General features: G+C 45.3%; 1 protein-coding gene across 3 annotated transcripts in view; it reads right to left on the minus strand.

The window, feature by feature from the left end:
• The window catches only part of LOC109936484 (leucine-rich repeat transmembrane neuronal protein 4-like), a 175,044-nt gene that overhangs the window by 161,700 nt on the left and 468 nt on the right, over positions 1-12,876 (minus strand). For 2 of the 3 annotated variants that reach the window (XM_048618433.1, XM_048618434.1), the window contains exon 2: positions 10,975-12,500. In XM_048618433.1, coding sequence (XP_048474390.1) covers positions 10,975-12,500 — 1,526 coding nt within the window. Of the gene's footprint in view, positions 1-10,670; positions 12,501-12,876 lie in introns of those variants that run through there. The other variant, XM_048618432.1, reaches the window with a different exon arrangement.

Raw genomic sequence — 12,876 nt, forward strand, 5'->3', positions numbered from 1 at the left:
AGGCCTGTTTGGAGTACTGTGTCCAGTTCTGATTACCCTATTAGAGGGAGGATATTATTAAGATTGAAGAGGGTTTAGAAGAGATTTACCAGGATGTTGCCAGTAATGGAGGGTTTAAATTAAAAGGAGAGGCTGAATAGGCTGGGATTTTTTATTTCACTGGAGCCTGGGAGGTTGAGGGGTTACGTTATGGTGGTTTCTAAAATCATGATGAGTATAGATAAGGTGAATAGCAGATGCCTTTTCCCTCGGGTGGGGGATTTCAAGACAATGGACATATTTTCAATGTGAGAGGAGAAGGGTTTAAAAAAGTCATGGGGACAATTTTGTTCACACACAGTGTGGTTCATGTGTGGAATGAACTTCCAGAGGAAGTGGTGGATGCACAGTTACAGTGTTCAAAAGATATTTGGATGAGTACATGAATAGGAAATATTTGGGGGGGGGGGCACGCGATATGGGCCAAGCGCAGGCAGGTGAGACTAGCTTAGTTTGGGATTATGTTTGGGATGGACTGGTTGGACCGAGGGGTCTGTTTCCGTGCTGTATGACTATGACTCAATGGCAGCTAGCCATGGGTAATAAATGCTGGCCCAGCCAATGATGCCCACATCTCAAGAAAGAATATTAAAAACAAAAATGAGGCTATGTGGATGTCATGTGGGCAAATGATCTTGTGGGTCTGGCTCTATTGATAAGTAGCCACCAATCCACAATAGCAATGGGGCGAAAGGTCATAGGGTCGCTATGCAGTAGTCACACAGTATTTTTTAAAAGATGCTGCAACTGCAAGTGACAGAACCGTCGCCTTCATCAGTATCGAGGTCTCCAGGTAGAAGTGAAGGCTGGACGAGAAACATCTACTGCTGCAATGTTCAAATTGCACCTGCTGCCCTCATTTAAAATCCGAGTGAGGAAGCTGCAGTCGGTTCATCAATGCCAAGAGCAAATAAGACTCACGGGGCTAGTCGATCTGTTGTCAATGCCATCAACAACAAGTTCCTTTCCTGTTTGAAAAGCGGTTGCTGATGGATATTTACTATTCTGAAGCTTGAAGATGATTGGAGATCATAATCTGCTTGTTTTTTTTTTCTCTCATTTTGTCATTTTCTGTTGATAGTGTGCGAGGTGTTTACTGCAGAGAGAAATGCAGGGCCAGCTCCTGATCTGATCACATGGAATTGCTGCTACACAGAATGATTCAATATCAGAGATAAACAGTTTCATTTCACAACACGTTCCTGTGCAAATTATGAACAAACAGCAGTCTCTGTATATATTGGGGAATAAGTCCACTTTGTATGTTAAAGAGAATAACTGTCCCTGGAATTCGAGAAAGAAAAACGACCCCTTTGCATGCTATAAAGAACAAGTCTCTGTCTATACTATGAAGAACAGCAATCCCTGTGTGTATTGTATAGAATAACAGCCCTAGTGTATATTGTATAGAATAAGAACCACTGTGTATATTGTACAGAATACAAGCCCTGGTGTACATTATGCAGAACAACAGCTCCTGTGTATATTGGAAAGAATAACAGTCCTTGGGTATATGATAGTGGGAAGCATAAACAATATATCAGAAATGAGAAGAGTTAATGAGTAAAGACATTGAACAATCAGCTCTATATGTTCTGAGCACCCATTTAATATATAGAAATGGAAATAAAATCCCATTGGGTAAGTGACATAAAAAATTAAGTTATTTGTCAGAATACATTGATACAAGATTGTCCATGGGTCCTTCTGAATGTACCATGTCTCTTTGCTTCCATTAACTGAGGGGGGATGGATTGCCTGACTAAAATAGATTTAGTTGATTACATTTATGGGAAAATAGTAATGGGAAGTGAAAACAGCCTATCTCACAAGCATACCAAATGAGACTTGTTCAGTCATTTACTTTTGCAGATGAAAAGTACTTGCTGAGCCAAAACTCTGATTTCAGTTCTACTTTGTGCATTATTCAGCGACCTCAAATTTTCTCTGCCTTTATCCTCCATCTGTCAAGCAGTGATTGGCTCACTGCGGAAACAGTACTGTTACATTTTGTGCTTCATCTTACCATGTGTGGGTCTCAACGGATTGATAGCTACTCTTCAAAATAATTTCATTTCATCTAAAATGTTTTGTTTGAACATGAGATTTGAAATGCTAACTATAAAAGCATGCCTTCCTTTATCTTTTATCAACATGCACACATGGCCACAGTGTTTGTTGAACAGTTATTGGGAACCAAGGCTGCATTTGGTTTCCCCTAATCATTGCCAGTCAGGGCCCAATTTCACGGGTACTACTCACTTTGACCAGCCCAAGTGATTCAGCTCATGAGGGTCAGGAGGCTAACTGATCACGGAAACACTGGAAATAGGATCTGCAGAAATCCATTTGGCCCTTTGAGCCTGTTCTGCCGTTTAACATCATAATAGCTGATCTTCCAATTCAGTGTCCCGTTCCTGCTTTTGTCGCATCCCCTTTGATTCCTTGGGCCGTAAGATCTATATCAAACTCCTTCTTGAAAACTGAGATTTCACCATCTGCCACGGTCATGTCCCCCTAACAGTTGCCTAACCTTGGATTACTTGTCTAGTGATGTTACCACTATGCTGCCGCTGCCTCCCACATCATCAGCACCTAACTTGGTGAATGCCCAGGGACACTTCCACCACTTTTTAAGAGGTGCATCTCTTCAAGGTGATCAGGAAGATCACTGGGTGTAATCTTGTTGACATGCCCGGGACCTAACTAGGAGATCTGGTGAGAGACCTGAGCCTGCCTCTCATTCAGAAAAGGTGAAGTCAACATAAGCATTTATAAAAGTTTATCAAACATATCTGTCTACAAGGCATAGTAAGAAAGGACATTGGATGGGATCCTGCAGACTCCATGTCATCACTCTGATATAACACCGATGTACATACTTAACAGCTAATCTAAGAGTCAAGATGTAATTAACCCATTACTCCACATCTTCCACGGAAGGCCCACTGAACCACACATCAGTCAGGCACTGATGAGGTGAATGGCGGGTCTTTCCCTGGAATTAATAACACAGGGTCAGATACCCCTCCCAGCTCAAACTGCCAACCCAGTAGAGGTCAGTGGCTCTTACATTCAGCAATGCTGTCAAGGGGGCAGTTAGTTGCTGCTTGAAGAGTGCCATCAGAACCACAGGTGCCCAGAAAACCCAGGACTAATTGACCAACCTGATTCATGGGCAGGCGTTTCTTGAGTTGAGGGTACAGAAACAAAGGTGGCTCCCAACAGACATCCCCAGACGTGATATTGAGTCCCTCAGTCAGGGACGGACGGCCTTCGATTGAGGAACACCCACCCCTGGAGGGTGGCAAGCTGACCACACAGATTGACCCCATCGAGACGTTGTCTGGTGACAGCTGGGATAACGTGAGACAATAAAGGAGATGTGAAGACGCAAAGACGCAACTTTCTTCTTGCACTCATGAAGATTGAAGCACAAGAAAACTTGCTGCCTCGCTTGGCTGGTTATCTTGCAATTCAGTCCTGATGAGTACACGAGGAAAAGCTTTGACTTTGTGTCTCCTTTTATTCAGAACCAAAAAAGTTGAGTTTTACTTCCTGACAATCTTCTTGACTCTCTATTGTTTTACCAGTAGCAGCATTTACGCTTCTGACACGAGATTTCCACGCTTGGTATTACAGTGACCTATCTCCTGTGGAGCTGCCAAATGGTGGAGTAACCTGCTTGGATACGGCCAACCAACAAAATTGCCCAATCACAGGGATTGTTTGAGGTCTGGGTGAGATGGTCTTTGGAGGGTCATTATGGACTTAATGGGCTGAATGGCCTGGTTCCGTGCTGTGGGGATTCTATGAAATTCTATGGTGACCATGAAACTACCATCACCAGTCGCTAAGTCTCATTTATGTCAGTTTAGGGAGTCAAATGTGCCATCCTTACCTCGTCTGGCCTACATGTGATTCCAAAAACGCAGCAATGTAATTAACTCTTAACAGTGGTTTCTCCTCACGGTGAGGGGCAATTCGGGATGTGCATCAAATGCTGGCCCTGCCAATGACATCAACATCTTGTGAAGGTTTAGGGAACAAAAATGTTTCTTATCTCAGAACTAAACACCCTATTCTGAGCCACTAGGTTGGAAATAGATGGTGCTTTTTCTCAAAATAAAGAACTGCGGACGCTGGAAATCAGTAATAAATATAGAAATTGCTGGAAAAAAACACAGATACTGCCAGACCTGCTGAGATTTTCCAGCAGTTTCTGTTTTTGTTGCTGCTTTTTCCAGCCTGGAAAAAAAAACCTTTAAGCAGAATAATGAAACTTGTCAATGAAATCCCAAAATGCCAGTCAATTTTTTTGAACCAATTCATAAAAGCTTGCAACAGGGAGACAATGGAAGAAACATGAGGAAAAATTGAACCTAATTTTCAAACTTACCACAATCAGTTTCAGAGTGGTCTTTATTCACACTTCCTTTGGTTCACGGAATCTCAGATGAATCTTCAAAGATAAATTTCCGTCCACCCTTCCCTTTCCCATCCTGGGGAGATTCCATTAAAGTTATGTCCAGCCACAAAAGCCCTCCCTCAAAAATTGATCAGTCTCAAATTAGGATTTCCATCCCAAAAGGCTTCGATAAGCTGGTAAGGAGATTGGCAGTGAGTCAAAAGGCTTTTTTTGGACAACCAGTCACGATGGGCTGAAGGGCCTCATTCTGTACCACAGAAATTGAGCTATTCTGTGAAGGAAACAGGTTTTGATTGGGTCAGGGCTGGGGGTACTGAAGTGGGTTTGCAGGGGCAGGTGGGGAGGGGGAACTGGTGTTGGCATTGTTTCGTTGGACAAAGTATCATTTTTTTGGTTTGTAGCCACCTAACATGACGACCCAGGAGCATGGTAAATATGTGTGTTCTTAAGCCCAACAGGAAAATCTCTCACTACATTGTCACTAGATAATCCTTGCTGAGTTGTCCAAAGGGGACAACACAATTGTGATGTGCGGCCCACCATCCTTCAGCTAATTGAGCACTGAACAATTCATTTCTGCCCCTTTCATAAGTACTCCTCTGCTCATAGTGAGACCCCCGTAGGCCTTTTCAAAGGTACTTTTCTTTCTATTTGCATGTCGCTTCTTCCTGATTGAATAATCAGGAAGCAATCTCGTGTGCGGCTTGGTAGAGAGGAACCTTAGCATACTAACAACAGAAAGCCCATTTGCAGCAACAAAGATATTCAGTTTGGGGAAAAAAAACGCTAGCTTGTTAAAGACCATTTTATGCGGGAGCATGGATTGTGTTCAGTCACAAGAGCCTTTTGTATAAACACAAGAAATAATATATACAAATAAAGGTTTAAAATGTAAAATTACTCCCAGCTTTGGTGATTCTGATGCAGCTTATCCTGAAACAGCATAATATAGTAGGAAACAATATAAATTAACCAAGGAGTTCAATATTTAAACAGCATATTAATGGGGATGCAGTTGCAACTGGGTTAAGCATCACCAAAGCACTGAATAAACATGACTTGTTGGAATGCCTCATTGCTAACATTTCAACTTTGATTTTTTCTTGGCAGAATTATCTACGGCCTTTCCTCTCCTTATCTCAGTCCATTTTTTTTGAGTCTGGCTGACGTATAATTCACTGATTCCTGATCATTTCACCCAGGTGTTCATTCTTCGTGAGTGAGCTGAAACAAATGATGCTGATCGGTTGTTCTGCCATGGTAGGATCGTAGCTGTGTCTGTATTTCAGCTAGGATCTGGAGTCATCAGCCTTTCAATAAAGGACTGTAAATACACAAGGAGGCACCATGGCTTATTTGACCCTGGCAATTGAAAAGCCAATTTTAGCACCTGCATTCCTGTCTGGCTAATAGCAAGTAACTTAAGATAGTTTGTGGGAACTTCTGTTGTGTACCACTCCATGTACACCCAGTTTTCCAATTCACGATTTGCCATGGAATTAGTGATCAAAATTGTGCCTCCTTCTGGAAGCTTTGAGCAGCTGAGTGGAAAATGACAGGTTGAACATGTTTCCTGATGGCAAATGTCAGAAGTTCTCTGTAAATTTTCGCTAACAGTATGTTGTCCGATGGCATTGGTGAGGAATTAGCTGGTGTGTGATTGTGAGTTTGAGCTACAGCAATGACATTGTGATAGTTGTCCTTCTAAAGCTATTTCTCAGTTTCTCCAAAAGGGAAAGTGATTAACTCGGAACATATAGAGTTCAAAGTGGGAATAATATTTGATTGGCGAATGCTTGTAAATTATAGGCATTTTCCCTTTCAGAGTAGGAAATAACCATCTTTCTGTAAAGTTCTTCACCCATTTTCAGCTATAATGCCTGAAATATATTTGATGTTCTTGAATTCAAAGTTTTTGCTGAGCTCACATTGATGAAGCCAATATAGCCAGACATTGTTTAAATGATCACCCACATTTTCTTTATGAAGGAATGTATGTATTAGCAAAATAAATATTTGTCCAGTTGATTCACTGTAGTAAGCACAAAGCACAGAATATTCACCAGCCTTACGACTGAACAAATTTTAGATTATAATTGGTTATTTTTAACTTAATTTCATTGCCATTTTAGGAAGAGTCCTCAAACACTTGTAAATGGGACACACAAGTCCATTATTTATGATGGGTCGAACGACCTCCTTACCTCAGCCTTCAATCCCATCCCTTACAGAATATATGGAAATAGCCTTTGGGCAAAGAGTAGATTACATGACCTGGCCTGGTTAATAGGCAATTAATTTGTATCTGAAGGCTGACTTCATGCCCTCTGAAACGGTCAAGCAACTTACTCAGGATCCACAACCAATCACAACCTGAGCCGGATGTCTATCAGGAATTGGCAACAAATCTTAGCCCATCTAACATCCTTCGACTAAAAGAAAGAATTGCCGTTGACCCCTCTGATACTGCCTACTTCAACAGCTTTCCCAGGTAACTGAGTTGCTCTTGACTTGAAAGCTTCTGAGTCCCTGAGGGTTACCCTTGACTAGAAATTAAACTTGACCATTTACATCAATACTGTGGCTACAAGTTCTGGAGGTCATAATTATGCAGTATGTGACATACCTCCTGCCTCCCTAAAGCCTGCCAGACATGTGCCAGTCACAAGGAAGGAGTATGATGGAAATACTCACTCCATTTTCCTGAATGAGTGCGGCTCCAATGATACTCAAGAAGTTTTACAGAGCAGCCTGCTTGATTGGCACCCAACCACCAGCTTGAACATACGCTCCCTGCACTGCCAATACATAGTGGCAGTAGTGTACACCATCTAAAGGATGCACTGCAACAACTCATCACCATTCTTTTGATGGCACTTTCCAATCCCATGACATTAACCATCTGGAAGGACAAGGGCAGCAGATACATAGCAACACCACTGTCTGCAAGTTCCTCTCCAAGTTGTACACCATCCTGATTTCGAACTACCTCGCTCAGTCAAAATCACTCACTAACGCCACAATGAGTGGACCGAACCACATGGACCATGGCAATTCAAGAAGACAGCTCATCATTACCTTCTCAAGGGCTATGAGGAAATTGGCAATGAATGCTGCCCGAGCTAGCGAAACCCACACACGTGAATCAAAAAATTTTAAGGAAATTTTATTTTGGGCTGAGATAGATCGATAGATTGTTGATCGGTAGGGGAACCACAGGTCATGGGGAAAGGACAATACAGTAGCTGAGAAGAATGTTAAAACTGCTACCATCCTATTGAATAGCGGAGCAGGCTTGAAGGGTTAAGCAGACTACACCTGTTCCTATTTCTCATGGTCTTACAGTCTTGTGTCCTCTCGGGGAAGAATTCTGCCATCCTTGCTTGGTCTGGCTTATATGTGTCTGCACAACCACAACATTGCAGTTGGCTCTTTTATGGTCTGTGAAATTATACTGCCAGCCACTCACTGTATGGTATTGCTTTTGAAATGTCAAGAAAATGAATGAAACTGGATGGACCACAAGGGGCAGAGATAGTAGGAACTGCAGATGCTGGAGAATCCGAGACAACAAGGTGCAGAGCTGGATGAACACAGCAGGCCACGCAGCATCATAGGAGCAGGAAGGCTGACGTTTCGGGCCTGGACCCTTCATGAAGGGTCTAGGCCCGAAACGTCAGCCTTCCTGCTCCTATGATGCTGCGTGGCCTGCTGTGTTCATCCAGCTCTGCACCTTGTTGTCTCGGACCACAAGGGGCATCAGGTGTGTGGGAACACCACCACCTGCAAGTTCTCCTCCAAGCCACGCGTCCTATTTTGACTTGGAACTGTGTTGTTGTTCCTGCACTGCCACATGGAGCTCACTCCTGGAATGTATATCTCCACCACATGGACTGCAAAGATTCAGGTGGGCAGCTCAGTGATGCCACATTCTGTAGGGTAATTAGGGACAAGTATTAAAGCCTGCCCTTGCTCGCAGCAATTACATACCATGAAAGACTTTAAAAAATGAAATAATTTGCCAAATTATGTCCTCTTCTTCGGGTGAGAAGGCTATGCTATTAACTTCCCTGATATTTGACTGTAATACTTAGAGGTTGCTGGAGGTGCTGATTTCTTGGATTTATTCTTTTCTGGGAATGTTATTTGATTTTATTTATTATTGTCACGTGTACCTAAGTACAGTGAAAAATTTGGTTTTGCATGCAGTACAGGCAGACCATGACATACAAAGATCATAGGGTGATTGAACAGAGCAAGGAATACAAAGTTATGGCTGCAAAGAAGGTGCATAAAAAGCAAGATTGACATTAGATTTGAAATTTGAGAGGTCCGTTCAGAAGTCTCATAACAGCAGGGAAGAAGCTGTTCTTGAACTTGTTGTCACGTGTGTTTAACTTTCCATATCTTCTGCCTGATGGAACAGGTTGGAAGAGAATGTAACTGGGGTGGGAGGGTTGATGATGTTGGCTGCCTTTCTGAGGCGGCAAGAAGTGTAGATGGAGTCAATGGATGGAAGCTGTGGGTATTTCGGTGAGGCAAACATTTGTTGCCTATCTGTGATTTCCTTCAGGAGGGTGGATCGAGTCACAGAAGTGTGACAGTTTCGAGGGAGGCCATTCAGCCCCTTGTGTCGTTTGGCCCATTTTATACAAGACAGACACAAACCATTTGACCCAATCAGTCTCAGCTGCCATTTATGTTTCATTTGAACCTTCCCTAGTATGTTTATTTCAGACATGTTTAAAAGGTGCTGGGGGTGCCACGCAAAAGTCAGGAGGTTGAGCTTCTGACTTGTCAGTATTCCTTCCTCAGCTGATGATTTATCGCTTCCTTTTATTTCTGATGTGGATGATGCTGGTAGAGCCACACCTATTACTCCCAATGAGTGACTGCGAGGAGCTGTTACAGTCCCAGTGCTGGGGATGTTCCCACATTACTGCCAGGTCACTGATAACACCAAGAGAAGGTGAACTGATCACTAAATCCTTCTTTTGAGAGAATGCTGGATGCAAGTCAAGTTGATTGCTGTTAAACCGTGGAGGACACTGCATAATAAACTTGATTACACTGGACTCAACATCCTCAACTGTGGTTCTGTGTGAAGGTTCATTGGACAGCCATCAGAATTGGGGCAGGGGTGTGGTGAGGGGAGGGTGGCGGTGTACGGATAGGTGGGGGCGGGGGGTGGGCTGGTTGTTAATCGCTTGGATTGAAAGGTCTGTTTCCGTGCTGTGTAACTCTCTGACTTCTTCCCCTTCTGAGCTCAGGCAGGCTAACTATAGCTATCGCTTCTCACTGAGACCAACCATGCTCTCATCAGCCATGGAACTAAACTCACGACCTTTTGATCTGTGTTAAAACCAAGTAGCGCCACAAAGCCCCTGGGGCAGCAATGTTCTGCTCATTTTACCCCTAACGTATGAGTTGATACGGGAGCAACACAGGAACGCAGATGCAATGTCCAATCAATGATTTCCCTCACAAATTGATGCAACTTGTCACTGAATTAATTGAGTGCCAAGCCTGGAGCAGGTGTCAGGGCAATGCATCTGTGAAAGGCTGATCTAGTTGTCGCTAGATAAGAAATATATGAAACAACAGAATGGAACTGATGAATTTAGTTCACCCCACTGAAACTGAACAAATGTATTTGCTCAAATTGCTTGCTTATTTTAAAGCAAAATCCTTCAGATGCAGAATTGGCAAGTTAATGATCTGCATGAAAAGGATAAGATTGTTTCCTTTTGCTAATTGTTGTTTCGATGTCATTAGAGTGGCCCACTGCTGTAGTATATCATACGTGACTAATGATCGAGGTAGGCCACTAATTGATGGACATGTGTCTGAAGAAAACCATGAACATATTCCCAGGAATAGGTCGAGTGGAGAGGGGATGAAGCCACGCAGGGAGTGAGTGGTAGGATTCTCTGCTAATTTAGCCTGTATGTAAACTCAGTCAAAACTGAAACTTTTTCATGGAAGGCTTTGGGAAAGACATTAACTGTGGGCCATTACAGTTTTCCATGTTGCTGTGATCTCTTCAGGAGCAACGTTTTCAGTGACCTATGTGTCGGATGAAAAGATCCGCGGCCACTTTTTAGGAAAATGGCTGAGATGGATTTGTAGCAAGTGAGTAGAAAATAACATCCCAAACAGTCTTTTCATTGGTTAGTGTATCATTACTGCTCAATTGCCCACCCGCAGAAAATGGTTAGTACAATTCTGTTAAGACTGTTGTGCAGAAATCACAAGCGCTAACTGTTTATTGAATTGCTTGCCCTGACACTACACTGCCAACCGAACAAAGACGATATTTGGACCTTGCCATGTGCTACATACATTTGAACGAGCCAAGCGTAGATTGGCAACCTGGCCCATTGTACCTTCAACAGCAACAAATCAGCAAAAAAAAAGAACAGGCATTGTACAAAGTGGAGAAACAACATTGCCTTCTCCCCAGCCCCAGGGACAGAAGTGGTGAAAGGAGCACAAATGCTTCGTACCTCACATTCCCTTGAGACAGGTCTGCTGTATGTACACGCTGCTGTTCCATTCACCAGTACGTCCACGGTTTCTGAGTTAGTCGGCTTATAGTCCACGTAATACTCCTGGAGGGGCGAATTAATCTGCCTCTCACATTCCCTCTTCTTCCGTCGCCTTCTCATCAGCGACCGCTGCTGCAGTTGTTTCATGCTGGCCGGGTACCTCTTCCAGGAGACATAGATGACCAGCAAGATCATGGTGACCGAGAGGAAGAGGGCCACGCTGCCCGCGATGATCTTGTGCAGGGAGATGGGCTCCAAGTCTTGCTCTGATTCTGGGAGCGATTCGTTGGTGGGGTGGCTGGCGGTGGCGGCAGGTGGGGGTAGCTCGATGGCGCTGGTCGGTGCCGGGGCGGTCGTCTGGACCGTTGTCCGGGTACCGGGCGGCCTGCCGGTGACGAGCGGTGAGGCCCCGGAGCAGATGGAGTGACGGTCAACAGCCTCCATGACGTTCTCGCCCTGCAGCGGCTTGGGCCCCGCGCAGATCATGGCACTCTCCACTCGGTAGCCTTGGAAGTCCTTGAGCCAGTTGACCAGTGGGCAGATGTTCCTGTTGCACTCCCAGATGTTGGAGGAGAGGCTGATGGTGGTGAGCGAGGCCCATGAGCTCAGGGTCTCCTGGCTGATGGTGGTCAGCTTGTTGGAATCCAGGTGCAGGCTGTGCAGGTTGGGCACGCACTGGAAGACCCCGGGAGCCACCGCCTGGATCTCGTTGCCAGACAAGTCCAGCTTCTGCAAGGAGCTCCAGGTCCAGGAAATGCCCTGGCTGAAAACTCGGATCCGGTTCCACTGCAGGTAGAGGGTCCTCAAGCTGGCCAGGCGTGGGAAGTGAGCCAGGTTGACCTTGGAGAATTGGTTGTGTTCCAGGTGGAGCTCGGTGAGCTTCATGAGGCCGGCGAAGACGTTGCGCGCCAGGCTCCTCAGGCGGTTGTAGCCCAGGTCCAGAAACTCCAGATTGCGGCAGTCCTGGAAGACCCTGACCGGGATGGCCTTGAGAGAATTGGACCTCAGGTGGAGGCTCTGTAACTTCCGCAACCCTTTGAACTGGGGGGGCTGCAGAGAGTGCATCTTGTTGTAGGACAGGTCCAGGTTGCGGAGGTTGGGCACCGGGTGGAAGGTGGCGTTGGGCAGCCGGGTGATCTTGTTGGAGCTCAGGATGAGCTCCTTGAGGCGCCGGATCCCGCGGAAGGCGTCCGCGTCCACGGCGTGCACGTAGTTGTGGTCCAGGTAGAGCCAGGTGAGCTGGTTGAGGCCGGAGAACTGGTGGGCTCGCAGCGAGCGGATGCTGTTGTAGCGGAGGGACAGGCCGAGCGAGCCGGCGGAGATGTTCCGCGGGATCTGCTGCAGAGCCTGGGACTCGCAGTACGCGATCTTGCCGTCGCACCTGCACGTCCGCGGGCACACGCGTTCGGCACTAGACAGCGCTCCTAACCACATCGCGGCTACACACAGCGAGGCGGCTACCCAGTTTATCCCCAGATGGAAACCTGAGAGCGTGGGAGGGATGTGAGGGCGAAGAGGTGGGGTGGGTGCAGAGAGAGAGAGAGAGAGTAAAAGAGAAAGGGATGCAAAGGGGAGAAGAAGAAAGAAAAACAAAACAGCGATTAGAGAGGCAAATGAACGACAAAGTTACAGTGCATTGGCATTCCAGGCAGCAATCGAAAGCGGAAATTGCTGGAAAAGCTCAGCAGGTCTGGCAGCATCTGTGGAGCGAAATCAGAAGTGAACGTTTTCGGGTTCGAGTGGCCGACCCTTCCTCGGAAATTTCCTGGTTCTGCTTCCGATTTTACAGGCTTCCGCAGTTCTTTCGGTGTTTTAAGATCAGTTCAGTGTCCGTTTCCACCCCTCCGCCTGCCTGCCACC

The sequence above is a fragment of the Rhincodon typus genome, chromosome 40 (genome assembly GCF_021869965.1).
Source record: "Rhincodon typus isolate 14 chromosome 40, sRhiTyp1.1, whole genome shotgun sequence".
In the NCBI taxonomy this organism is placed as follows: Eukaryota; Metazoa; Chordata; class Chondrichthyes; order Orectolobiformes; family Rhincodontidae; genus Rhincodon; species Rhincodon typus.